The 26,268-nt window shown below is 39.1% G+C and overlaps 1 protein-coding gene across 8 annotated transcripts in view; it reads left to right on the forward strand.

Annotated features, from left to right (window-relative positions):
• The window catches only part of LYST (lysosomal trafficking regulator), an 82,454-nt gene that overhangs the window by 12,047 nt on the left and 44,139 nt on the right, over positions 1 to 26,268 (forward strand). For 5 of the 8 annotated variants that reach the window (XM_061471215.1, XM_061471218.1, XM_061471221.1 and 2 more), the window contains exons 2-15: positions 2,388 to 2,474; positions 3,775 to 3,973; positions 6,759 to 6,849; positions 6,968 to 7,054; positions 9,781 to 11,866; positions 13,658 to 14,684; positions 16,118 to 16,279; positions 16,939 to 17,095; positions 19,260 to 19,486; positions 20,812 to 20,878; positions 21,695 to 21,804; positions 22,802 to 23,225; positions 24,535 to 24,679; positions 25,483 to 25,656. In XM_061471215.1, the coding sequence (XP_061327199.1) occupies positions 3,782 to 3,973; positions 6,759 to 6,849; positions 6,968 to 7,054; positions 9,781 to 11,866; positions 13,658 to 14,684; positions 16,118 to 16,279; positions 16,939 to 17,095; positions 19,260 to 19,486; positions 20,812 to 20,878; positions 21,695 to 21,804; positions 22,802 to 23,225; positions 24,535 to 24,679; positions 25,483 to 25,656 (4,949 nt within the window). In that variant the 5' untranslated portion in view covers positions 2,388 to 2,474; positions 3,775 to 3,781. The remainder of the gene's footprint in view (positions 1 to 2,387; positions 2,475 to 3,774; positions 3,974 to 6,758; positions 6,850 to 6,967; positions 7,055 to 9,780; positions 11,867 to 13,657; positions 14,685 to 16,117; positions 16,280 to 16,938; positions 17,096 to 19,259; positions 19,487 to 20,811; positions 20,879 to 21,694; positions 21,805 to 22,801; positions 23,226 to 24,534; positions 24,680 to 25,482; positions 25,657 to 26,268) is intronic. The other 3 variants (XM_061471219.1, XM_061471222.1, XM_061471217.1) reach the window with 2 other exon arrangements.

Here is a 26,268-nt window from a genome sequence, read left to right on the forward strand (position 1 = left end):
AGATTAACTGTGAATGTCACATTATTCATGGTTAAGTGATTTATTCTTTTAAAGCTTGTGAGTTTTTTCCTTTTAGAAATAATAGTAGAAGTGTTTTTTATGAAATCTGATAGTAATAATCTTCTAGAGATGAAGAATGTGCCTATTTTTTTCCAGGGCAAGCTATAGGAACCCCTGACACAATGTGTTTTCCAAGTGTCCCATTGGGACTGTTCACTGTGCTGTGAACCGAGATTCTGGTACATTTCTTTCTGCTTTCATATGGCTTTATGTGTGATGGTTTAGATTTCGTGCTTTTTTCCCTAATTAAGGTGACCCGTGATGTCTAATGAGGGGTGAAGGCATTCTACCTCAGTACAGGCATTTTGTGTAGCATCTGTTTAGGTATCACCCAGCAGTTAAAGATGTATCACTTTAAACAAGAGAAAAAGTCTGCAGTAGAGTAGTTCCAACCTGAAGCAAGTTGACTGGTATACTTTCTTGGGGTGAGATGAAATGCTATGCTCTGTAGGTTGTAGTATCAGCATACGATAATCTGCATCAGAAGTGTGACAGGCATCTGAAACCTTGGAGTAGGGGTGGATTTATTGTTTTTAAAAACCAAACAATGCCCTAGAAAACAACTCTGTAGAGTGTTTATGTTACAGCATCAGCAGGGCAAGTTGTTCACCAAGTTCTTTGAAAAGCAGTGTGCTTTAAGTGCTTGACTCACTTGTTGGGAAACAAGAAAGGGAAGAAGGTTGTCTGTGCATATGCAGCTTTTTTTGGTGGGATGAATAATGAGATCTGTTTCCAAAGACACATTTGTGCTGTCATTCAATTTTATAACTTAATTGCAGAAACAGAAATAGGTACAATTGAGAAGTAGCTAGCACTTGTTGGAGCGAGACATTCTAAAAGAAGCTCTTCATTATCCAGCATGGTATCTCTTTACATTATTTTTTCTGCATTATAGATGAGAGGATCTGAATTCTTTACCAATTATATATGAAATTATTGCCTTAAGAAGCCATGCTTGATGCCTTTTTGCATTAGCATCAATAAAATATCTTTTATCTTAACAGTGATGCTGAGAATTTACCCTTTTTCTAGAATATGGCAGTATATGTTAAATCCATGTAGCAGTGCAGGAAACCTGGAGACTGAATTTTCAAAGGGAAGGGCACTAAAACATGATGGACAGCATATTTTTACATCTTCTAATAGCCTGGTAAAACTGCTAAACCACTGCCTGCTTAAATTGATCAGTTGCAATGAATTGTGAGTGATAGCTGCATGGGTAGGTTAGTTTTCTGTGAGGCTGTGAATGAAAAGTGGTGTTCCCATGCACTCAAAGCAGGGAGCAAATAGTAAGAACTTGCGTGGAGAACCTACTATTTCCCTCCTTCCCCAAGGACATTTTTCCTGTAATGTTCATGCTTATCACAGTTTAAGTGTAAAGCTGAAAATTTCATTTTAAAGTTAAAAACTCATAAATCCTTTAACAGTTTAGCTTAGAGCAAGGAATATAGGATGTTAGGGCTTCATGAATGTATTCTCTCTACAGCAGTCATTTTCCTTGAGTTATTATAGAACCTTTGTGCCGCGCTCACAAAAGCAGGGCTGGTGTATGTGTTGCTTTCTTCTGACTTTTTTTGCTAGAACATGTCCTAGGTGTAATTGTCTTGTCATTTCTGGCTGTTCTGGAGTGAACTGGGAGATTGCTTCTCCCTACAGTTATCATAGTCTTTTCTTAGTGAATAATTGCAGATAAAATAGGGATAGCTTAAAATATTCTGTGGTGGAGGAAGGGACTGCACTGCCTGTTCTGATCCTTTGTTAGGATTGGATGGGGCTAAATGAGTAGGAGAGAAGTAACTCTTAAATTGCTTGAGTGGTCTGTACAGAGCACATACAATACTGTTCCTTCCCAATTTTTTTTGTTGCATCTTCCCCAGTCCTTAATGTAGTGTATTGGTTGTCTGTTAGGACAAAATAGAAGGGCAGGTTTAAGAAGGTCAGCACCTGACTGCATAATTCAGTTTCCTCTACTATCCATCACTTGTACCTAGAGCTGCAGGTGCTTCAAGTATTATATATGCAGGTTGTAGTCACTCAGAATTCATACTGCTTCTGGAGAGAAGTGTTTAAACTTGCATACCAACCACAGCTTACATTTTAAAAACTAGTGAACTTTATTATGTTAATTTACCTCTCAAGCACCAAGTGTTTTCTCTGTCATAGGATATTGGCTGTGCTCAGTCATAAGCTAAAAGTGAAAACTAGACCTTTAAAACTCAAAACCCCTTCAGGACTCTTCTTAAACTTCATATAGGTATCTTAAATGAGTTTTAAAAACATCATGGTTAATATGCAATTTCTTTCTATTTTTCTCTTCTTAAAAGCAGGTGAACCAAGGTTGCTGTGTTTCCAGAACATACTTGCTTTTTCTTCCACATAGAAGATAAATGTGTTAAGCTGGCAAGGTAATTCTGGTAAGAATTTTCCCATTACTTCTACCGCGAATGTCATTATAAGTATTCAGTCTTGCTCATAGGAGGAGCTTTCTAGTACCACTACTGCTGCCAGACTTGAGCTTTCATACAGGGTCTTTTTTATCACCTAATAATTGCATGTACATGTTTCTTGGTCCAGCAGTGTTAATCCATCTGCTATTTTAAAATGTTATATTTTAAGTTATTTGGCTCTGTTGCATATTCTTATGCTTGCGTATGAAGAAAATATTTGACTTTTTAAGATTTTACTTCAGCTGTTTATATAGAAATTAAAGGAGTTTGATATGCTGTAGTATCAATTGAACGGGGTTTATGTGGCTTAAATGTTCTGCTTTCTGTAGCTGCTGTCACTGATTCTTGTTTTTGTTTTTCCTTCCTCAGTGATACTCTTGAGAGTTTTTTACAGCTGTGTCTTGCATTTCTTGGTTTGTTTGATTCATTTTTAAATGTTTCAACATGTACTAGTGCTGACCAACAAAGGATGCTGTGGCATGGGAGAAAATAAGAGTGAATAGACAAAGTGTTGAGGGCCTTGTGCACATTATCTGAAGTAAAATAATTCAGTTTGGGAAATAGTACCAATGCTTTTGGAATTTTCTCCTGGAAATTCTATTTGCAATAGAATTGTTTTGAATTAAGTACACTATAGCTGTGTCTGCCACCCACCCAGTCTTGCTTGAGGGAAAAGACCGAGTTGGTAAATCTAAAGTGTTGTATTTATGAAATTCCCACATTTATCTTAACTACTTAATTTTTTCCCCTTGGAACAGTCTGTACTGTTGGAATACATAACATGATGGAAGATAATGTATTCAAAGAAACTATTAAAGAAGATGTTTTCTGTACAATGCTATGTAAGAGCTGCCTGATTTGCCTTTATGCTTCAGGTCAGATACCTTTTAGAAACAGGCAAAGGTTGAAGCTCAAATATATAGCTTACAAAGAAAAGCTGAAATGAAGTCATTAGCTTAGTGGGAGGGAATGTTGTGTGTCACAGGCTTTTACCTGATAGATTTATAAAATGAGTGTTTGGGGTTGTGAGCTTTTTGCTGAAGTTGCACTGAAATAAAAGAAATTATCTAAGGTTATCCTTCCCATTCCCTCCCACATGCATTAGAATATTTATTTCTTAGTTCTACAGACACTCCGTGCCTTGGGGGCAGGTAGGGTGGGATACAGAGAAGAAACATGCCTCTCTTCCCAGCCCCCACCATGTCCTCTTTCCGTAAGGAATGTATTTTCTGACAGATTTAGTTTCTGTACTTTCCTCTACTTACAGCTCAGACATGAGCAGTGCCAGTAACTCACTGGCACGGGAATTCTTGACGGATGTCAACAGGCTGTGCAATGCAGTGGTGCAGAGGGCAGAGGCCAAGGAAGATGAAGAAGAAGAAACTCATATGGCAGCACTGGGACAATACTTGGTTCAAGGCCGTGGGTTTATTTTGCTTACCACACTGAACTTGACTATTGATCAGGTAATACTCTTTCTTACCAGGTTGTAAATTTTTATTGAGCTTTGACTGTGTGAATTTGGCTTCGTACTGGTTTTCTTGCCTTTTTGTGATAGTGTGAGTTAATTGTGACAAGTAGGGCTTCAAGAGGGTATGTTTGCACTTGCATTCTGCCCTTCAGCAAGAAGAGAAAAAGAAAAATTTAGCTAATCATACCTGTTTGCTGGCTGATGCTGATGGTTGCCAAGCTTCTGTCTAATTGAGGCATGTGTGAAGCTCAAATGCAGTGCTGGGTGGAAAGAGACAAGGGGTTGGAATTTTCAAGAGAATGAGTGCTTACTGAGCCTTCAGTGCAAACTGAGAGGGTCCTCCTGGTTTAAGGTAATAAAATTAAAATATACATGTTTTTATTTTGTTCATGTGCCATGAGATGTTTTTGCTCTTTAAGTAACATGCTTTTGAACATAATAGAAAGGAAATATTTTGTGACTGTGCCACTGTGCATCATATTTGAAAAATCATGGCAGTCAGGTGAAGTTCCTGACAACTGGAAAAAGGGAAATATAACCCCCATTTACAAGAGGGGGAAAACGGATGACCGAGGGAATTACAGACCAGTCAGTCTCACTTCCGTGCCTAGCAAACTCTTGGAACAGGTTCTCCTGGAAGGCATGCTAAGGCACATGAGAAACAACAAGGTGCTTGGTGACGGCCAGCATGGCTTCACTAAGGGGAAATCCTGCCTGACCAATTTGGTGGCCTTCTATGATGGGGCTACAGAACTGATGGACAGGGGTAGAGCAGTTGATGTCATCTACCTGAACTTGTGCAAAGTGTTCAACACTGTCCCACATGACATCCTTGTCTCTAAATTGGAGAGACATCAATTTGATGGATGGACCACTCGGTGGATAAAGAACTGGCTGGATGGCTGCACGTGAAGAGTTGTGGTCAATGGCTCAATGTCCAGCTGGAGACCAGTAACGAGTGGTGTCCCTGAGGGATCGGTGTTGAGACCAGTCTTGTTGAACATCTTTGTCACTGACATGGACAGTGGGATTGAGTGCACCCTCAGCAAGTTTGCGATGACACCAAGCTGTGTGGTTCAGTTGATACCCTGGAGGGAAGGAATGCCATCCAGAGGGACCTTGCCACGCTTGTGAGGTGGGCTGATGCCAACCTCATGAGGTTTAACCATGCCAAGTGCAAGGTCCTACACCTGGGTCAGAGCAACCCCAGGCACAGCTACAGGTTGGGCAAAGAAGAGATTCAGAGCAGCCCTATGGAGAAGGACTTGGGGGTGTTGGTCGATGAGAAAATGAACATGAGACGGCTTCAGTGTGCGCTTGCAGCCCAGAAAGCCAACCGTATCCTGGGCCACATCAAAAGGAGCGTGACCAGCAGGTTGAAGGAGGTGATCCTGCCCTTGTGAGACCTCACTTGGGAGTATTGTGTGCAGTTCTGGTGTCCTCAACACAAAAAGGACATGGAACTGTTGGAACAAGTCCAGAGAAGGGCCACGAGGATGATCAGGGCACTGGAGCACCTCCTGTATGAAGATAGGCTGAGAAAGTTGGGGCTGTTCAGCCTGGAGAAGAGAAGGCTGCATGGAGACCTCATAGGGGGGCTGTAGGGATGCTGGGGAGGGACTCTTCATTAGGGACTGTAGTGATAGGACAAGGGGTAATGGGTTAAAACCTAAACAGGGGAAGTTTAGATTGGATATAAGGAGGAAATTCTTTACTGTAAGGGTGGTGAGGCACTGGAATGGATTGCCCAGGGAAGTGTGAATGCTTCATCCCTGGCGGTGTTCAAGGTGGGGCTGAACAGAGCCTTGGGTGACATGGGTTAGTGTGAGGTGTCCCTGCCTATGGCAGGGGGTTGGAACTTGATGATCTTAAGGTCCTTCCCAACCCTAACTATTCTATGATTCTATAAATATTAACTATTATTTATATAGCTCTATGACTACATTTGAATTTCAGGCAACCTTGAATTTTTGGGAAGGATGCCGCTTCAGCTGCGTATCCCTGAATGATGTTATCTGACAAAATGCTGAAGTCAGCTTTTTGTTTGAAAACTTTTGATCCTTAGGACTTGAAACCATTCTGATAGTGCTGCATAGCACCCTGAAAACAAACTGTGTTTGAATTCTGTTACTTCTGCTGTTCCCCTCTGCATTGAAATTCTAAGTGTTTGAGTCTTAGAACCCCAGTAGGGTTTAGTGGTTATTCTGTTGGGTTTGGTTTTATTTGGGGTGGGGTTTTTTGAGTTGTTTTGGGGGGTGGTGGGTTTTTTTGTGTTGTTTTTTTTTGTTTGTTTCAGAGTGATTTTCCTTCTTTCATCCCATAAAACCTCACTTTTCTATTGTGAGTCAATAGCATCACTTGGTAAATACAGGCTTTTTTATTTGCAGAAGGTTTTGTTTTGGAGAAAGTATGAAGTTTCCCATGAAGTTTTTCTAAGTTACATTGTTTCAAACTTGTCTTGAGCTTCCTGCTGTCTTTGTTTATATCAAGTTATTTGCTAGGACTTTTCTGGCTTTGTTCTTCAGGTGGGCAATTCCCTGAAAAAGAGGGATTAGGAGAGCTTTGTATAGGAACAGTTTCAGAGGCATAGTAAATATCTCGGTTGCTTTCTGATTGGCTCTAGTTAATAATTATAGCACCCTTTGCAGTAAGGTTACTTCTAAAGTGCATAAAAAAGCAGAAAGGCTTAGGGAACGGAATGTTGAATTGCTCTGTAAAATAAAGGTCAATCTAGTTTTAAAAATACAAAACCTTTTGTTTCTACTTTGTCCCTAACATAGGAGCTGACGTGTCGGGAAGAACTTCTGACCCTCCTCCTGTCACTTCTGCCATTAGTGTGGAAAATCCCTGTCCAAGAAGAAAAAGCAATAGGTATGTTTTATCACTTACAGTATTAAGTACCTGACAAAAGTGGTTTGTATATTACTACAGAGCCTGGGATTCATGACTAGAGTAATAGTTCATTGTAATATACATCCTCTTAACACAGAATTAAGGTGTGGATTCTGCAGTGAATTTAAACACAAGTACCAATGTTCTGCCAGCATACAAGGAAGAGTGAAATTGTACAGAGAAGGTAAATGCTCTTGATCAGTGTGAAAGGCAATGTTTATATGACTGTGTAGCTGAACTTGATGGTGGTGAGGTTTTTTCTTCAGGTGATACAGGGGAGATTTGAAATGGAATATAATATTTTTGCTAATGTTAAGTGTTTCATGCTGAGTAGAAGAATACTAATTGTTTTTGTAAAAAAAAAAAAGTGATACATGCTGACACTAGAGACAGAATGAGACAGACTTTCTTCTGCAATCAAAGAAATGGGAAGTACAGAACTAAGCTTAAAGCCAAACGGTGGACAACTGAGTGTGAAGGAAGTGTGATGTTACCAGGGAGGCAGGCCCTGAAAAACAGAGTAATACTGGATCATTATAAGAACCAGGCTGCATTCCTTAGAAAATATGATGTGTTCTCTGTCAGAAACGGATGTGCTGGTTGTGGAATCAAATCACAAGGATTCAACTGCCAGAAAGAGTGAATTAAAGAAATGAAAGGGATAATACAAAATAAGCTGCAGAAACTGAACCATGAAATGGTGGTGATTTTTTTTGCTTGCTTGGCTTTTTTCTTTTGGGCTTTTACATTTGTGTGATGCATTCTTTTCACTGTTGGAGGGTAAAAAAAGAAAAAAGAGTATGAAGCAAATGAAGCTTCCTGTCTCAGAGTTCCTAAGGCTTTTTACCTGAAGCTCCCCCAGTGTTTTGCTGCTGTTTTTAAAATAATGCATGTTGAATTTTTTTGTTAATTTTTATAGACTTGTAGTATTTAAAATACCAGTTTCATAGCACTTACTATATGATAAACTTTCCTGCTTACGAGGCTGCATTATCCTATAAACTTGAGTGAATTAAAGGAATGCTTTGGTTATCATATGAGAGCTTAGTGACTTTTCCAGGAATAGTTTAAAATGCTGTTGTATCAATGTGTTGTGTTTTGAGGGTTTGTTTTTTTAATTTTTTTTGTCTGTAGTTTTTTGGTTGGGTTTTTTCTTTTCTTTTTTTTTTCTCTCCTTGCACTGATAGAAATCCACCCGTTTTGGGCAGTTTTTTTATTTCCCATTTGGGAAGTATCCTTTGTTTAAGTGCTCCTGGTTAAATTCCTGCCTCCAAAGCAGTTGATGATTCTTCCTTAAACATCACAACTATGACCTTCTGAAACAACAAAGCACCAACCACCTTGCTTGCACATGGAAGCATCTTCTCTTTCACCTGTTTGTAGCTGTTGTGTGGGCTTTAGGCGTTCTGTGGGCATGGGGGGTGTTACTGAGAGCTATCACATTTTTTCAGAATGCTGAACTTAGTGGATGGGAGCTGCTTGCTTTTGTACTGTGCTGAGTGTTTCCCTGCCCAAAGCATCCAGAGACAGTCCTGTCACTACTGAAAGAATGGTGATGGATTTAATCCAAGAGCATAGAGTTGCCCACTTTTAAACAATTTATCATCTGAGTTTGCCACTACAAATAAACTGGTAGTACTTGCATTTTATTCTTCAAAATCTTCTTGCCCATTGAATCAGACTTTAATTTTATATTTGCTGTTTTGTACTCTGTAGTTGAATTTTTATTGTCTTGACTTTTGTGGGAATATTGAGCACCCTGAACATTGTTTGCCACCTCCCTCTGCTGTTTGTGTTTGGAACAATGAATGCTGAAGTAAATACTGATGTCTGTATATTTGAAAATCTTCACTGTTTCTAGGTAGAGAAATTTATCTTCTCTGTTACCACTAGCACACAAACAATTTCTTCATGCAGTTTAGGAGGGCTGTGGGTAATGCACCAAGTTCCTATAGCAGCTCTGTTGCAAAGAGTGACAACGGATCATAAAGCTGAACAAGACCTTTTCTTTCTTTTTTCTGTGTTTTTTCTTCACTTGGGGTAGGGCCATTTGGCAGGGCAGACAGTGAGACTTAAAACATATCAAACGGTATGCAGGAGTAAATATCACTGGAGTAACTGTCTAAAATTGCTTCCATTGCAGTAATAGAGGAGATCTCAGTTTGTGTCCTACTGATTGGCTTTATTTTCTTAGACTTCTGTATTAGTATGTCTAACTTATCTAATTTTAAATTGATGCAACTGGATGCCTGTGGCTATATTGTTCCTTTATAGCCTATGTGTAACAGGTAAAAAAGATTTTAACAGGTCAAAACAGGGTAAATTTAGATTAGGTATTAGGAAAAACTTATGCACTGTGAGGGTAGTGAGGCACTGGAACGGGTTACCCCAAGAATTTGTGGATGCCCCATCCTTGAGGTGTTCTGGTCCAGGTTGGATGGGCTTAGAACAACCTGGTCTAGTGGAAGGTGTCCTTCCTGCCCATGGCAGCAGGGTTGGAAGTGGATTATCTTTAAGGTTCATTCCAATCCAAATCATTCTGTGATTTTCAGACTAAGCTTTCTTCTGTTTACTTACCAACTGTCTGTTCATCTACCCTGATAACATCTTTTCTGAAGGGAATAGCTTTGCCTACAAAAAAAGCTTTAGGGAACCCTTTAGCGGATTTTTAACCCTGGTTAGAAAATGAACTCATTTGTCTCTGCTTTAAAAATAGTCAATAAACATAGATTGCTGTTGACATTTTTTTATACTGAAAATGTCACATATAGGTATATACAAAATGATGGCCAATTAAGATATGAATGCTTCATATTTTTAAGCTGGGAGTGTTAAACTAAAATTAAGAAAATTATTTGCATAATATTCTTGAATGTTCCTTTAATGTTCCTTATCTTTCTGTTTCAACAGACTTTAATATACCTTTTACAGTAGACATATGCCTGACCAAAGAGAATAATTCAAGTTCTGTGAAATCTACTCAGGAAAAGCTAGGCTTGGATGGAAGCACTCGTTCATCTCTTCAGCCGTCTGTAAAACCGAATCTTCGGTCTCGAAAAAGCGGGCGCCTGCGCAAAACCACCCATCGTTACTCTGTGCGTGATGCACGGAGATCTCAGCTGTCCACTTCAGATTCAGAAGGCAATTCTGATGACAAGACTACTGTAATCAGGAAACACAGACGCTCCCAATTACTGCAGCCTTTTTTAACACATCCAGTTAGGGACAGCTACCTTGCAGGTAGAAGTGATGGCCTATCTGCAGAAGCAGTACCAAATTCTCATCCTGATGCCCCTAATCTAGAAAATTCCAGCAAAATTATTCCATCACATGAGCTAAACCAAGAGACTTTGAGTGAGCCAGCTGCAGGAATTGCTGGGAGCAACACGGATAACTCTCCTTTTGACTTATGCCATGTCTTACTGTCTCTCCTAGAGAAAGTGTGCAAATTTGATATTGCTTTGAATCACAGTTCTGCTCTCTTGGCTAGTGTGGTGCCCACATTGACTGAGTTCTTATCAGGATTTGGAGACTGTTGCAATGTAAGTAGTAACACAGAAAATGAGGTAGTTTCTGTAGGGTGGACAGAAGAACCTGTAGCTCTTATCCAAAGGATGCTTTTTCGAACAGTGCTGCATCTGATATCTTTAGACATTAGCAATACAGAAACCATGCCAGATAACTTACGAAGAAATTTAACAGACTTGCTTAAAGCAGCATTAAAAATCAGAATTTCCGTGGAAAAGCAACCGGATCTTTTTGTTCCAGGATACAAGAAAACGCTACACCAGCCAGTTCAGGATGACTACGTATTTTCTAGATACCATCACAGAGCCTTGCTTCTACCTGAGGTTATAGAAGGGGTCTTGCAGATTTTGATATGCTGCCTACAAAGTGCAGCCTCCAATCCATTCTACTTTAGTCAAGCTATAGATCTGGTTCACGAGTTCATACAGCACCAGGGATTTAAGCTGTTTGAAGTAGCGGTCCTTCAGATGGAATGGCTGTGTATGAAGAATGAAGGAGTAACTGGGGAAGCCTCAGAACATTTGAAAGTCCTAATCAACAGCATCATGAAAATAATCAGCACTGTCAAAAAAGTAAAATCGGAGCAGCTCCATCAATCGATGTGTACAAGAAAGCGACACAGACGATGCGAGTACTCTCACTTCATGCATCACCACAGAGATCTCTCTGGGCTCTCTGTATCCACTTTTAAAACCCAAGCATCCAAAACCCCCTTTGAAACTGCTGATGGTGAAATTCAGTATCCTGACAGATGCTGTTGCATTGCTGTTTGTGCACATCAGTGTTTGCACTTGTTGCAACAAGTTTCTTTGAGCAGTACCAGTGTGCAGATCCTCTTGGGTGTACATAATGTAGGAATATGTTGTTGTATGGATCCGAAGTCTGTGATTGTTCCATTGCTTCATGCTTCCAAGTTACCAACACTAAAAAACTTTCAACAGCACATATTGAATATCCTTAACAAGTTCATATTGGATCAGCTAGGTGGAGCAGAAGTTCCGCCCAAAATTATACAGGCATCATGCAATATATGTACTGTGGACTGTGATCAACTTGCTCAGTTGGAAGATGCCTTGCAGGGCAACTGTGGTGATCTTGGTCCAGCATCTAGTTCCTCTTGCAGAGTTCAGGGAATTCTGCCTAGCACTGGATCTGAAGATGTGTTGCTGAGATGGCATGCACTGGAGGCTTATCAGGACATTGTTTTTGAAGAAGACAAACTACGTGGCATGCAGATTGCAAGCCATATTTGCCACTTAATTCAAAAGGGAAATGCAGTGGTCCAATGGAAACTATATAACTGTGCTTATAATCCTGTGCTACAGAGAGGAGTACAGTTAGCTTGCCATGCTCAACAACTTGGACCAACTACAGTTGATAAACACACGTGCATTTACCATAGCCAGTGTTTGCCTTCTGAAGTACTTCAGATTTATTTGCAGATGCTCCCTGTGTTACTTAAGTCCAGGTTGGTTGATCTTCTCATTACGTACCGAACTTTGTATATTTGTTACTGATCAGAACAGAAGTTTTATTTGGACAGTAGGCAGCACTTGGGTATTGCATCAGTGATAGCAACAAGGTAAATGCTTGAATAACATAAGATGTAATCCTAGATTCACAGACCATACACAGTGAGAGCTCTATACTGATGAGTTATGATCTTTTAACAAGCCAAAGTGTGTAGAAACAAATAAAAAACTTTGTCCAATGTGACATGCTCTTAGCCTTTTTATTCCTCATGCTGAAGTGAGTCAGGAATGTTGAACAGGTTGGCATGTCACTTTTCTGTGGGAATTAGACTACTTAGGTTTTTGTTTCCCTTTTCCTTGCAGAATGGTCTTCATGGAAACCACCTTTCAAAAACAAGGCTTGAGAGATTTACTTGTCTTGAAATAACTGTTTCCTAACTTGAAAAACCCTGCCCATTTAAACATGGAAAAAAAAAACAAACAAAACAAACAAAAAAACCAACCCAAAACAGAACACCTCCCCCCCCCCCCCCCCAAACCCCACCAAAAAAAAACCAACCACAAAAAACCCACCCAAACCAACAAAACCACCCCCAAGCTTTCTTCCAAGGCATGAAATAGAAACTTTCCTGTTTATTGTTGAATTGATGTAGTTGTTTAATATAGTAGCTCCAAGTTTATTCAGAATATGAATGAGTCCAGTTGTGCAGAAAAGATTTATTCTACTGGAGTCCTGGTAAACTGAAGTGAATTTAGTAGGGTTATCTGAGACAATTCCAAAGAACAGACTGGTATTCCAGTCCATGTAAAGGATTGTCTAATACATTTTATACTTTTATCCTAACAAAATTTCTCAGAAGCTGTTATTATTTTTTGAAAATGCATGTAGTGGCAAAGAGGTAAGAGAAATAAAGTTTAGATTTTAACAAGTTTAATATATGCTATTTATTTCCTACTGGCTTAAAGATGGGAATATAAAAGTAAATGATTCATTTGATTCTAGAGTGTGTAACCTGGTTATAGTAAAAGTTGACCCTGTGGGCAGGAGATGGGAGGGAATGGAAGGTGGATGTCTACATGCAAACATAGTACCCTAAGAAGCTTGTAGATCCTTACCCCAGATTCTGAATTAACTCAATGTGATAGGAAGAAGGGAAAATATACTTGGAAACAAATATACTGAAAGGTGGTTTTTTTAACATTGGACAGTGTAAGAACTGCACAAGAAGTTGTGCTTGAAGGGTATTCCTAAATTCTTTCTGAAATACATCATCCATGCAACTAATAGACAGCTAATAAAATGTCTTAAGTCTTCAAGATGTTTGAGAAGGAATCTCTACTTTCTGGTGAAGTCATAGAACTGAAGGAGATTTACTAGCTCCAATTGCTAATAAAAAGGTAGGGGAAGTACCACTAAGGAGCAAATGTCATAATTAAAGTTCATTAAACATCTTTTAATATTTTGAATATCCTACATCTTTTGTTGTCTACATTTCACATTTATTTCCTACTCTGTATCTTACAAAAATTGAATTTTCTCCTACCAGATGGATGATGCTTACTTGGGATTCTAGAGTACTGCAAACAAGTTCCTTTTCTCTTTAATGTATATTTATAAGCTATAAATTACTGTAAACACGATCAGTCTTTGGTGTTACTTAGGTATGTAGAACAGAGGGTAATTTTTGGTTGTGTCATCTGAACTACATGAATTTGTGGTTGATTTATATATATATGTATATATAATATATATATATGTAAGGTAATTCTTGTGCTTTCTCTTGCAGGGTTATTAGAGACTTGTTTCTGAGTTCTAATGGAGTGAATCAAATGATTGAGTTAAATTACTTAGATGCTTTGAGAAGCCATTCTTTGAAAGTGTTAGAGACTTTGATACTCTGCCTTGGTGATCAGCAGAAAGACCAAGCAATGGCAGAGCTGGAAGGTCTGAACAGCGAACAAGAATCTACATCTGCCTTGCCTGCTTCTCTTTGTAGCCAGCATGCTGTTTCCGAAGTTCCTCAAAGCCTGAGCAAGTTTTACGCTGGCTTGAAAGAGGCTTACCCAAAAAAGAAGAAGTTTGTGAGCCAAGACGTTCACGTGAACACAATAAATCTCTTCCTCTGTGTTGCTTTTTTATGTGTAAGTAAAGAAGCAGATGGTGATCTGGATTCAGCTAATGACTCCGAAGATACATCAGGATATGATAGTACAGCTAGTGAGCCATTAGGCCAAAAATTACCGTATCTGTCACTGGAAAGCCTCACTTTGCCTTCTCTGGAGCATATTCACAGGGCTGCAGATATTTGGTCCATGTGTCGTTGCATCTATTTGTATAGTTCAGTTTTCCAGAGACAATTCCATAGACTTGGAGGCTTTGAAGCATGCCATAGATTACTAATTCTTATAATTCGGGAACTTGCAAAAAATAAGGAAAAGGAGCAAGAAAAGAGGGAGAGAGTATTGAGTGAAAGCAACAAAAATTCACATGGGAGTCCTCATCGCAAGCTTCTCAGCAAGGATGACTCTCAGCTGGCTAAAAGCAGAGAGGTGACACAATTGGAGGTCGATAGTTCTGACAGTCTTGGTTGTGCAGAACAGCTGGTGCCTGAATGCATCTCCTGTGATGGCTCTTTGAGTAGGGGACACACTTCAGTTACTTCAGTTGCCAACCTTGAAGGGATAAAGACTTCTGTAAGAGAAGAGACTGAGTGGGCACTTCAAGGTATCAGACTTCTAGAAGCTCTGCTGACAATCTGCCTACACAGTGCAAGTGCCATGCAGCAGAAGATGGAAGTGGAGTTTTTTCACCAGGTACTGTGAAACTTCCCTTAGCTTACTTTACTTGTGTGTTACATACGATAATATTTTATCAGTGACTTAGTCAAAGTTGTTTGAGAGGTGAAGAAACGTTATGCTCTTATTATGGTACCAATTTTTTTGGTGTATTACCGAAAGCATGCAGTTAAATGATGTGCTTAGTAGTTAGCAGTAGTGGTCAGCAGGCATGAAAGATGGGAGTGGGTTGATGAACAAACTGGCCGTTGTGATTTCTGAGGCAGCATCTTCCCACATGTTAACCTGTCACTTTTTGTATGGGGTGAGATGCTGGTAAGGATCCTTTACGCCTTTGCTTGTTCTCCAGCATGATGCTTGTCCTCTGCTCTTTTGGGTTGGATCCCTGGTCATGCCAATTCCCTGCTCCTTGGGGATAGGAGAGAGCTTTCTGGAGTGGTAGATTGATCCAGGCTGGATGAGTTTTTCACTTTGCTTGCATTTTCTGCCTGAAATGGTCCTGACTAGAGGAAGGGATGGCTTCCTCTGACCATAAAGGCAGTAGTGGATGTCAGCAATTCTGAATTTCCGGCTGACTCTATCTGCATGTTTTTTCTGGTCGGCTACAGTCTGCTTTTTCTGTTTTCCCCTGTGTAGTCCATTTGTCCAGTCTTGCATTCTCTGATGGCTATCTGGGCTGATGGGCTTTGAAGAGTGGGAGAGACTTGGTTTTTTTTGAAAGAGTATTCAGTGGAGAATGTGTGACACAGGGGCAGTGAAGGAGAGCTGTGTAGGCAAGACATGAGCATTATACACACTGACCCACATGTCGTGTTTTTGGTGGCAGTTCTGAGCAAAACATGGTGCTTGAGAAAGAGAGCACAGGGACTGAAAGGACATCTGAAAAAAACAAAGCCTTAAAGGTGAACTAATTCAGTGTACCACAAAGTTGTTAATTTGCAGAAGACACCTTCACTGGAATTTAGTGTCTTCATTGCTGTCTTGAGTTGTACTTGGCAGTTTATTACAAAAGCAGAAGGTATTGGGTACAGAAGAGAACGGGAAACTGGAATTCTGTCTGGGCCACTTGTAATTTTTGTGGACTTGGACATGTTACCGTCTGTCTTGCTAACTGCTGGTAATGTTGTGGTGTGGTTTGAATGCATTGTATACTTGAAAGAGATGTTTGGTTTTGAAACAGTGCTTTCCCTTGCAGTGTTTGGGAAACGGCATGTTGGCAGGCTTTTCTCAGTGTGCAGATTGCTTAACTAGCTAAATCTCTGTCCTGACCAACAGAATGAATCTTCCTTATTGCAAGAGACTGGATGAAGTCTAATGGTTTTGGGCAAGAACTCGGATTAGTGTAGGTGGAAGAGGAAGCTTTTAAATGAAAGTGCTAGACCACTTAGACAGATTCTGTTAGCCAAACCAGAATAACATGAATCAAAATGTTTGTCTCCCCTAAAATGCAGAATCCCTGTGTGGATGATATCTTGCATCAAATAAAAGAGCAACTTGCTCTATCAAAAGTGGTAGAAACTGACTTGGCAAAGCCTCTGTTTGATTCACTGCTTCGTGTTGCGTTGGGTACTTTTTCTGCTGATCTGGATCATTCTGAAGAAAAAGTGGAAAAGGTATGAAACACCGAGTGATGGAATTGTAAGCATTGCAAGGTTTGCTCAGTCAGATTTATGCTTGGTTCTATTTTTAAAATCAAGAGGACACGTTTAAGTGCAGTTACTGTGGAAGATTAATTCTCTGATTCTCTGTATAGGCATGTAAGTTGAATGCTGGTTATCGATATGGTCCCCACATTTACTGCTCAGAAATAAGTCATGCCCCCAAAAAGAGCAAGCTGGGTTACACTTTATGGACATACCTGAAACCTCATGTTCTCTTCACTCTTTCATCCAATGACAGTGTGGCAAACTTTCAAAGGGAGAGCTTCAGACAGATTTTGACTGACCTTAGTGCTGCAGACCTATCTTCACCTTAGAATGAATGCCAAGATGTATGTTTATGGTGATAGTGATGTTGGAAACAATTATTCTTGATGCATTGGCCATCTGCTTACCAAAGCTTTGGTCAGGTAGTTAGGAAGAAAAATCCATCTCTACAGAACCAATTTTTTAATGTAAGAATGACATTCTTAGAAAGTATCTCAAGTTCCGTGAAAATATGTGATTAATTTGTTTCTTTTGCCACCGGGCTTGCAGAAAATAAGCATCTGGAAGGTTCTAAATTACTTCTTTTTCTGACCAAAGACAGTAAATGTGCTTGATGTGTTATACAGAGCCATTACACTGAAAAGGAGCCCGTGCCACAACCTGGAGATATTTCTGAGGAAACTGAAGAGTCACAGTGCTGTAGTCTTAAACTTTTTGCTGAAGAGGAAGGATATGAAGCAGATAGTGAAAGTAACCCTGATGACAGCAAAACCAGGAATGAAGGTAAATGGCAACTTTTCTGAATATACAAAGTAGTCTTTATGACATATCAAAGCTTTCTTGTCTTTTGAGATGCAGAGAGTTAGGGTGAGCATCAGATCTTTTACAGAAATAGTTTATTTTACTTCTAGTAAGATGCAGTTGCACATGAAGAGACTGTGAATATTCTTACTGAATGTTACAGAGCTGTTCTATCTTGGTTGTCTTTGTGTGTGCAGCTCTTACTCTAAAGGCATGTTACTCAAACATCCTTTTGTGGTCTGGAAGCAGTTTCCTAGTTTTCTCCAGAGATGCTTATCATTGGTTTGTCTCCAAATCAGTTCTCAGATTTTTGTTTAATATTATAACAAACTAGTAAACAATAGATTAGACTAATGATGTTGTAGAAAACTGGGTTGGAAGGGATCTCAAGGATCATCTGGTCTAACCTTTCTTGGCAAAAGCATGGTCTGGACAAGGTGACCCAATACCCTGTCCTGTTAAATCTTCAATGCCCGATGTTGAGGAATCCAACATTTCCCTGGGGAGATTATTCCAGTGGCTGATTATTTCCATTGTGAAAAATTCAATCTGGTGGCCAGTTGGAATTTCCCCAGAAATAACTTGTGACCCTTGCCCCTTGTCTCCCTCGTAAAAAGGAAGTCTCAGTCTTCTCTGTAGCCGCTCTTTAAATACTGGAACATAGTGCTAAGGCTGAAGAAAACCATTTCTCTCAGTTTTTCCTTACATGGCAGGCTTCCTAACCCTTTGGTCGTCTTTGTGGCCCTTACCTGGACTTTGTCCAGCCTCTCTACATCCCCGGGAAGTAAGACTGAGCACAGTATTCCAGGTGTGGCTCGGCAAGGGCTGGGTAGAGTGCATGGGATAACGACGTCTTTATCTCTGTTAGTGATGCCCTTGCTGATGCAGCCCAGCATCCTGATGGCTTTCTTTGCTGCAGCTGCACACTGTTCACTCATACTGAGCTTGTTGTCTATCAGGACAACAGCACTGGTCCCAGTATTGATCCCCGGGGGACCCCACTAGTGGCATGTCTCCAGTTTGAAAGGGGGCCGTTCACCACCACCCTCTGGGTGCAGCCACTTCCCCACTCACCACACAGATCGCTTGTCTAGACCATAATGCATCAGTTTCTCTAGGAGGAGGCTGTGGTAAACTGTATCAAAAGCCTTGGAGAAATCCAGGTACACCATGTCCAGCGCTTGCCCCACATCAACTGAGCAGGTTACTTTGTTATAGAAGGCGATGAGGTTTGCCAAGCATGGTTTGCCTCTGTTGAATCTGTGCCGGCTTTTCCCAGTCACACAGCTTCATTTGGCTTGTGATAGCCCCCTTGTGATGCAATATATCTCTTTATATTCATTCAACAACTGATGTGAACATCTCTATGTATTCTGTTTGTAATTAATTTTGAACATGAATTTGCTTTAATGTTTTCCTTTCAGCTGAACACCTGGGTGCCTCTGTTATTGTATGAGGTCAGCCTGAGCAGTAACAGCCTTTAATAGAACTGCATTCAAGTGTTGCTGTTTACCTGTGTGACTAGGCTCTGCCGACAGATACACAGAACTGTAAAAGCATTTCTGAATTCAGAATTTAACCTGAAGTATTTCCATTTGCATGTAACCTATGTCTGTCCCAAATAATTAAGTAACATGTTTTGAGGTGTCTCCAAGATTTAAGGCTTAACTATTGGTTTTTTTTGACTGTCATGCAGATATTGTGTCATGTGCTGTCATAAGCATTTTCTCAGTCAAATAACAGCTGCTTCCCTTGACCTTTTAACAGAAGTCATTTAAATTTATCTCCTTTCTTGGCAGGCTTAGAGTTCTGTATAGAAGCTTGAAGCTCTATTACAATGATTTTACTGTCATGCTTCATGAATTGCATATTTCATCATTACTATGTGTCCACTTCAGAAGAAATGAAGGCACATAGTTTAAGAGCATGTAATGGGAGAGACTGTGTCCTTGCCCTTCTATATAATAGGAAAACTTGAAGCAGAATAAAAGATTATACTGACTTCTGAAAACTGCCTAAGCTAGTGACTGGTTTCGGTTTGTATCTATGAGAAGGCTGGAGAAAATATGTCCTTGGATGTTCTGCTTAAATCATGCAAACTGTATTCAGCTGAGTAAGTTTCAGTAAAACAAGTGTTTTCTTTCAGGAGCAGACACAAAGGCAAAACCAGGGTATACTGGTCCTTCAGGTTATTTTGATGACCTAGCTGAAAACATCAATCAAGGACAATTAATGTATCCTGAAATCTGCATGTTGGAATTAAACTTGCTTTCAGCTGGTAATGCAAGTTTAGACGTGCTTGCTCATGTGTTCCAAAGCTGCCTGAAAATCATCACTCAGAAGGAAAGAAATGCCACTCTACTTCTAGAACAGGTAAAACGTTAAACAAAGGCAGTAGCTTAGCAGTTGTATATCTTATTTTCTTCAGTTTTGAAGCAATAGTATATCTAATAGAGTGGTCTCAGAAATATTAGACCTAGAAAACTTGAGTTTTATAGTTGCCTTGTTTTATCAAGCTTGGTCAATCACTGGAGCTATAGGTAGAGAATTAATGACAGGCCATTGAAAAAAATGAAAAAGAACCCCCAAAGTAAAATACAAAAGCAAATATGTTCTTGTATATGTATTCAACATGTGCTTTTAGAAACTTTCACTGATGTACTGCAAATATTCATGCTTTTATTCTTACGTTTATATTGGAAATCAGTTATGCATATGTCGATGTCCTCATAATCCTTTGGAATTTCTGATGGTTACCTTTTTTGCTTTGTATTAACCACATTAGGTATGCCTCTTGCAAAAGAAGAAAATATAGTTAAGTAATTTAAGCCTTAAGTGCTTGTTTATGTAATCATATGACTAAGAAACAAAGTGCTTCACAGCTTAAATTAGAAGCAGGAAAGGAAAACATTTTAGCACTCCAATTCTATGTGTGAATTGTTAACTTTAAATCACTAGCACATATGTTTCTTTTTTTCTGAACTTCTACACATGAAGTATTCAATATAACCTCATTTTCATTGTTTTTCAATATTATTTAAAAAGAGCAGTCCATCAAACTTACCAGTTTAGGGATTTTAATTATCTTCATTGATGTTTTCAAATTGCCTTTATCTAAGACACACTTGTGAAGGATGCGCCTAACTACAAAATGTAATATATATAAATGATGTACAAGTAATTTCTTGTAATTGCTCTTTAAAGCTATCTTGCATAAAAAGGTTAGGGAAAGACTGAATTTGCTTTCAGTATGGCATCACTATATAACAATGTGCTGTGTTTTGTTACAACCTGTTAAATCCCCTAATTCTGTTATGATGGAGTAGACAAGGAAGATCATAGAATCAATCAGAGTAGTTTCAGTTGGAAGAGACCTTTCAAAGTCATCTTGCCCAAACCCCCTGCAATGAGCAGGAACATCTTCAAATAGATGAGTTCTCAGTTGCTGGATTGATAATGGCTTAAATGCTTCTTTCTAGAATAACGTGGATTTCAAAGTGTGCCTTCTGAAACTGAGCTGTACAGAACATGAATGAATGTTCATTAGAAAATATGAAAAGTATTTCCATAATTTAGACTAACTGGTGTGTTATTTAAATCAAGATCAATAAGACAAGAATTGATTGAAAGAAATTGTTTTTCTTCTTGGGCTGGTGTATGTTCTTTGGATATCAATTTTCCCTGTAATTTTTTAACAGGGAGCTGTTAAACATCTTTTGGGAGGATTTCTGAACATACTGACACAAACAGAATCTAGTTTTCATGGTAAGTTCAAGGTCTAAGTAATATCATTTTCTATAAGTGAAGATATGCACGAATTTTTAGTTCACAGTGCAAAGGTGAAGTTAACAAAGCAAATTCATTGGCATGTGTGAACTTACGCAGCTGCTTCTTTAACTTGTAACTAGCATTTCATTTATGAGTAAATACAAGGTTATTTCTGAGCTAGTGGAAATCTGCTGTTTAAACACCTGCCTGCAGATCTGAAAATTGTAGTTGATATAAGAAGCCCTAGGGTGACAGTGTTAACTGCTATTTTTCTGGGCAGTGTTTGTTATTTTACTGTTTGTATCTGACTCCATCACAAGCTAAGTTCTTCTTTCAAATTTCTTTGTAACCCAGGTCTTGGTGATGCCTTGAGTTTTATTTCTAATTGGAAAACAGCTAGCTAAGCCAAGAATGTGGAAGCAAATTAAATGCTTGCCCTAAAGTAGCCTAACACATGATGAGGTTGCTCCACAGTGTGAGATGATGTGATCCTATCCTAGGACTTTGATCCCTGGCTTTGTGGAGAGAGCCTTTCCAATGGGATGCTAGGTTCCCAGACTTGCAGACTCTTCTTTGCAAACCTAGGAGCCAGACTTGATGTAGCCATCTAGATTCATTCAATGAAATTTTAAATGATAGTGCAGGAAGCACTGTTGGATCTCTGGAATTTATCTCATTGTCACTGCTTCCTGAATTTGAAATGTTTTCACAAAATACCGAAACTCGTACTAATCTCTCCTCATAATAGCATGGAATAGGAATTTTTAAGGCTTTGAAAAATTGTTTTCAGTAATATTGTCTCCTTATTTTTAGCGTGTCAGATGGTGCTGGTAGACCTATTAGTTTCCTTGATGAGTTCACAGACATGTTCGGAAGAGCTAACTCTTCTTCTAAGGATATTTTTGGAGAAGACACCTTGTACGGTAAGCATGAAGTTGCACGTAGCAAAATTTGGAGGCTTAATGGGAAAAATGGAGCAAAAGAAATCCTTTAGGAAATAAGGAGACTAATAGCAACATTCTGACAGATCAGAACAAGTAAAATGTGGTTGTTGAAATAATTTATCCTACAAATGTGGAAAGGAAATAGAAGATAAGAGACAGTTCTGAAGTCCTGGGAGCTCCCTTCACAAGAAAATAAGATTCCTGTTGAAAAGACTGGCATTGTGGGTCTGAATGACAGAACACTGTAATACTGTGCAATTTTAAGTCATTTCTTTGAAGTTGTAAAGCATCTTGGTATTTCAGGAATGCTTCAGCTGCAAGAATTACCTTCAACAGTGTCTTAAGTTGGTTTGTGTAACACTGGAAACTACTGCTTGCGTGGGGTATACTGCTGACATACAAAGTGTTGTTTGTGTGGAAGCCTGTAGGGAGGGGAAAAAAAGAAGGTGGAAGGAATAAAAAGAAAAACGGTGGAGTCTGAAATAGTAGCAAGCAAGGAGACACAGGTCAAGTTTTCAAAGGTACCTTGCAATAATTGGCCAAGTAACTAGAGAAACTTCCTGGCTTAAGGGCTCAGCTGGTTTTATTACCAATTATACAATAACAAAAGTGATGGCCTGTGTGTGCATTGTTAACCGGCCTCAAACACAGGGTAAAAAGTGTGGTCTTTTGTTGAGGTATAAGCTAATCTATTAACACGTAAATATGAGATGAGATTGTGCGATGACCACCTGCTGTGGTTCAGCTGATTTCTGAGCATGGTAACTTGAAGATGAATCTGCCCTGACTAAATTCCCCAGATTGTCGGGCTGTAGTCAGTTGAAGTTATTACTCGATGCTTTGTAAATGTATGTCAGTTTGGATATGGATGTCTACTCTGGGGAAACATAAATCCATGTTTATGAGTGGTATTCTGTTTAGTTAGATGACACTTTCTGATTGTTTCTTTCTAATTTGTTTGGTTTATTTCTTCCAGGAGATACTACTCAAGGGTGTGTTAAAGATTATAGAAACCCATATTTATATGAATCCATTACAGTACCTTGCCTTCCCTTTGCTACATGGCACTAATTTGAGTAGTAGTTCTTCACAAAAATCTGCTAGCAATTCCACCAGCAAAACTGCTGGAGTATTAAAAAGAGCAAAACTTTCACAGAGTAAAAGAGAAGCAGATGGTGAAAATTTGAGTCATCAGCTGCTTTCTTCTTGGCATGTAGCCCCAATTCACTTGCCTTTAGTTGGGCAAAACTGTTGGCCACACATGTCTGAAGGCTTCAGTGCCTCACTGTGGTTTTGCCTGGAGTCTGCTCACGAAACAGAAAACTCAGCAGAAAAGGGGAAAAAAATGAAGAGAAGAAGCAGGCCAGTAGCTGTAAGAGAGAGCAGCCTTGACAGCGCAGGTGAGGATATAGTACTTCTTGCTTCTATTTAAGTAGTGCTGGAGGATTCTGGCTACAAGTATTGCTAATCAATATGTCATATGCAAAAGGTTGAATTTTTTTCTTATGATGGATATTAGACAGGTGTGGTATTCTTTCTAATTTTTTTCTTTGAGTAATGTATCATACTTAAAAATGAAACATTTCCAGCCTTAGCCCATAAATTAGATTCTTCTTTCTTAGAGATTTAGTTTTCTCATTGAATCTGTAGCTTCAGTAAAATGTCTTTATGCTATTTCATGTGAAGATGAAGAAAGTATTAAATGCTGCAGCGAAAGTTCATGGGAAAAGACTGTTCAAGTTTATTTGGTCTCGTGCTGATGAAGCAAGTGGCTTTTGTGTTCTTAAATAGCAAGATGATAGTAAAACTTTGTGAGTTAGGATTTAAATATTGAACTCGGCTAAAAGATGCTCTAAATCCATTAAGTCAGAGCCTGAGGCTGACTTAGTATAAATCCTCTTATTTGCCTTGTGTGTGTGTGCCATTTTAAATATTAATAGTTGTACAGCATTTCTCTGTCTCTACTTTTGTAGAGACTAACCTGCTCTCAAACTCTTCTGAGCAGACTCTTTTGGATTATAATCTGTGGAAGGAAAAAATACTTCAGTTACTTAATGCCTCCCAACACTTGGGATAACTTTGGCTGTACTCCCCGCCCACCCACAACTATATTTGAACAAAAGAAAGGAAAACCTAACTCTGAATCTTGGAATTCACCAGGCTGCTTTTGTTAGAACTGTGCTTTTGCTTGGTAAAATGAAAACATTAAATTTTAGACCAGACTTAAAGGGTAGTGTGATTTGTGAAGGAAAAATCTAAAGATTTCTTGGTGCACACTGAGACTGCCAGTTCAACATAGGAAAGTAATATGGTATGGCATGTCTAAAGCATCATTGTGTTGGAACGTATTCATGCTTAGTGGATTTACATGATTACAAAAACATCTTAAGTGCTGAGTTAATATCAAGCTCTTCTCTTTTGGTTTCCAAAAGACCTAGACCTCTGAAGAGAATAATGCATAATATTTATTGAAAAAAAACCAAAACAACAAAGCAAAAGGAAAAAACAAACCTAAAACAAACAAAAAAGCCCCACAAAAACCACAAACAAACAACAAACCCACAAAAAAAACAACCCCCCAAAAAATCCAACTGAACAAAACCCAATTCTCTGCAGTACATGAACTACTTCTTTTCACACTTGATAGTTGGTAGGACAGGCATTGTTGTATTGTATTGTAATTGTGTATAAACATGTTTCTATTTCTAGAAGACACGAAGTCCACAGGGATGGAATACCTGAGCCTTGGAGATAAACTTGTTGAAGATGGCTGTATTCATATAATCTCACTGGGTTCAAAAGCACTGATGATACAAGTCTGGGCAGACTTGAATACTGGAGCATTCATATTTCGGTATGGTGTATTAATCCAAAAACAGTCTTGTGAACATATGCATTGTTATTTCCAGTAGCAGCTTGTTACAGAAAATACTGATGGAGCATAGAGAACTAATTTCTATGGTAGAGATATCTTGCACAGTGATGTCAACGTCAAGTAAGTTTATTGCATACAGATCTACAGGTTTATTTGCTTAGAGTATTAGTCTCTGATCTTGCATGTTTGATGTAATCATATAGAGACAATTGACCCAAGTAAGATGCAAGATCAGTCATAAACAATGCAATGCACGGTAGAAATTCACATATAAATGAAATGGCACAATAAATATCTGAATATAAGCAGAAAGGTTCCATAGCTGTAGGTTTTCACACCTCAATTGTGGATGTGGAAATTGCTGTTATTTAATACTTACCATAACAATCTTGGGTTTAATCTTCTGAACACATTTTAGCCCTAATTTAGTTCTCATAAGTAATATACCCTTAAAATCGGTCTAAAGCTGCAATTTTGGAACACTTTATTTTGCAGTGTGCAAAGAGCCTGCATTTTTTCCAGTAAACTGAATTTATCTTGTCTGTAAAATAGAGATATCTTAAATGCAAGCAGAACTATGCAAACAAGTTCAATTTGAAACCACATTGTGAGGACTTCCCTACTTATGCTGACCACTCTAAATACAGCGTTGTGGTAAACATTATCTGTGAAAGTTAAGGAATGCAGTCTCAAGTAACTGAGGCCAAAAATTGCAGATTTGGAGTTTAAACTGTAAACTTGAAAACAAATACACTGTTTTTCCTTTTCTGTTGTTTTGATAGTATGTGCATGGATCCAAATGATGAGATGAAAGCTGGTCTGCTGGCACAGGCTGAATCTCCAGAGAACATCTTCCTTGTGGGCAGGTGGCAGCATTTGGCAATAACATATCTGCAGCAGCCAGAAGGCAAGAAAAATATCCATGGAAAGCTGTTGCTGTGGATTTCTGGTCAGAGGTAAAGTATACATTAGTTGTATCTAGATATTTGTCATCTTTGAGGTGTTCCCTGGTAGCCAAACATCTGTTCTATTTTGGTGCAAACTGAAGTCATGGTTGAGTAGTCTTCTGGGGGTAGGAGAGAGATGTCTTACGCTATTAGGAAGTCCCTAGAAATATCCAGAATTGTCTTGATTGCCTGGAGAATCTTGAGTTCACACCATGAATCTCTGCAGACATCAGTGTTTTGGCTCATCATAAGCAAGTGAAAGAGGCAGGTACTACAGAGTCTTAAGATCCAAAAAACAATGGCATGAAGTTAGTAGGAGGCATAATGTCTCCAGTTAAATTAAGAATCTGAACTAAGGAGGTATAGTTCATGTACTGGCAATGTTATTCTAAATGGGAATGAAAAGAGATGGGGAGAAGGTAGGTGGTCATTTTGAGAGAGATGGACAGGGAAGAAGTTTCAAAAAATATTTCAGATGAGATCTGAACTGGCAGTGCCAGGTACTGCTGCTTCCACAGGAAACTTCAGGTCCACACTGCTAAATGTGGTACCTGATGTTAGGTTGAGTGGGCCTATGCCTGCATGAAGTATTCATTGGTTGGAGAAAAAGGAATTTAATAT

The sequence above is a fragment of the Pezoporus flaviventris genome, unplaced genomic scaffold (assembly GCF_033815535.1).
Source record: "Pezoporus flaviventris isolate CSIRO_AGI_PZ_B2104156 unplaced genomic scaffold, CSIRO_AGI_Pfla_v1 ptg000066l, whole genome shotgun sequence".
NCBI lineage: Eukaryota > Metazoa > Chordata > Aves > Psittaciformes > Psittacidae > Pezoporus > Pezoporus flaviventris.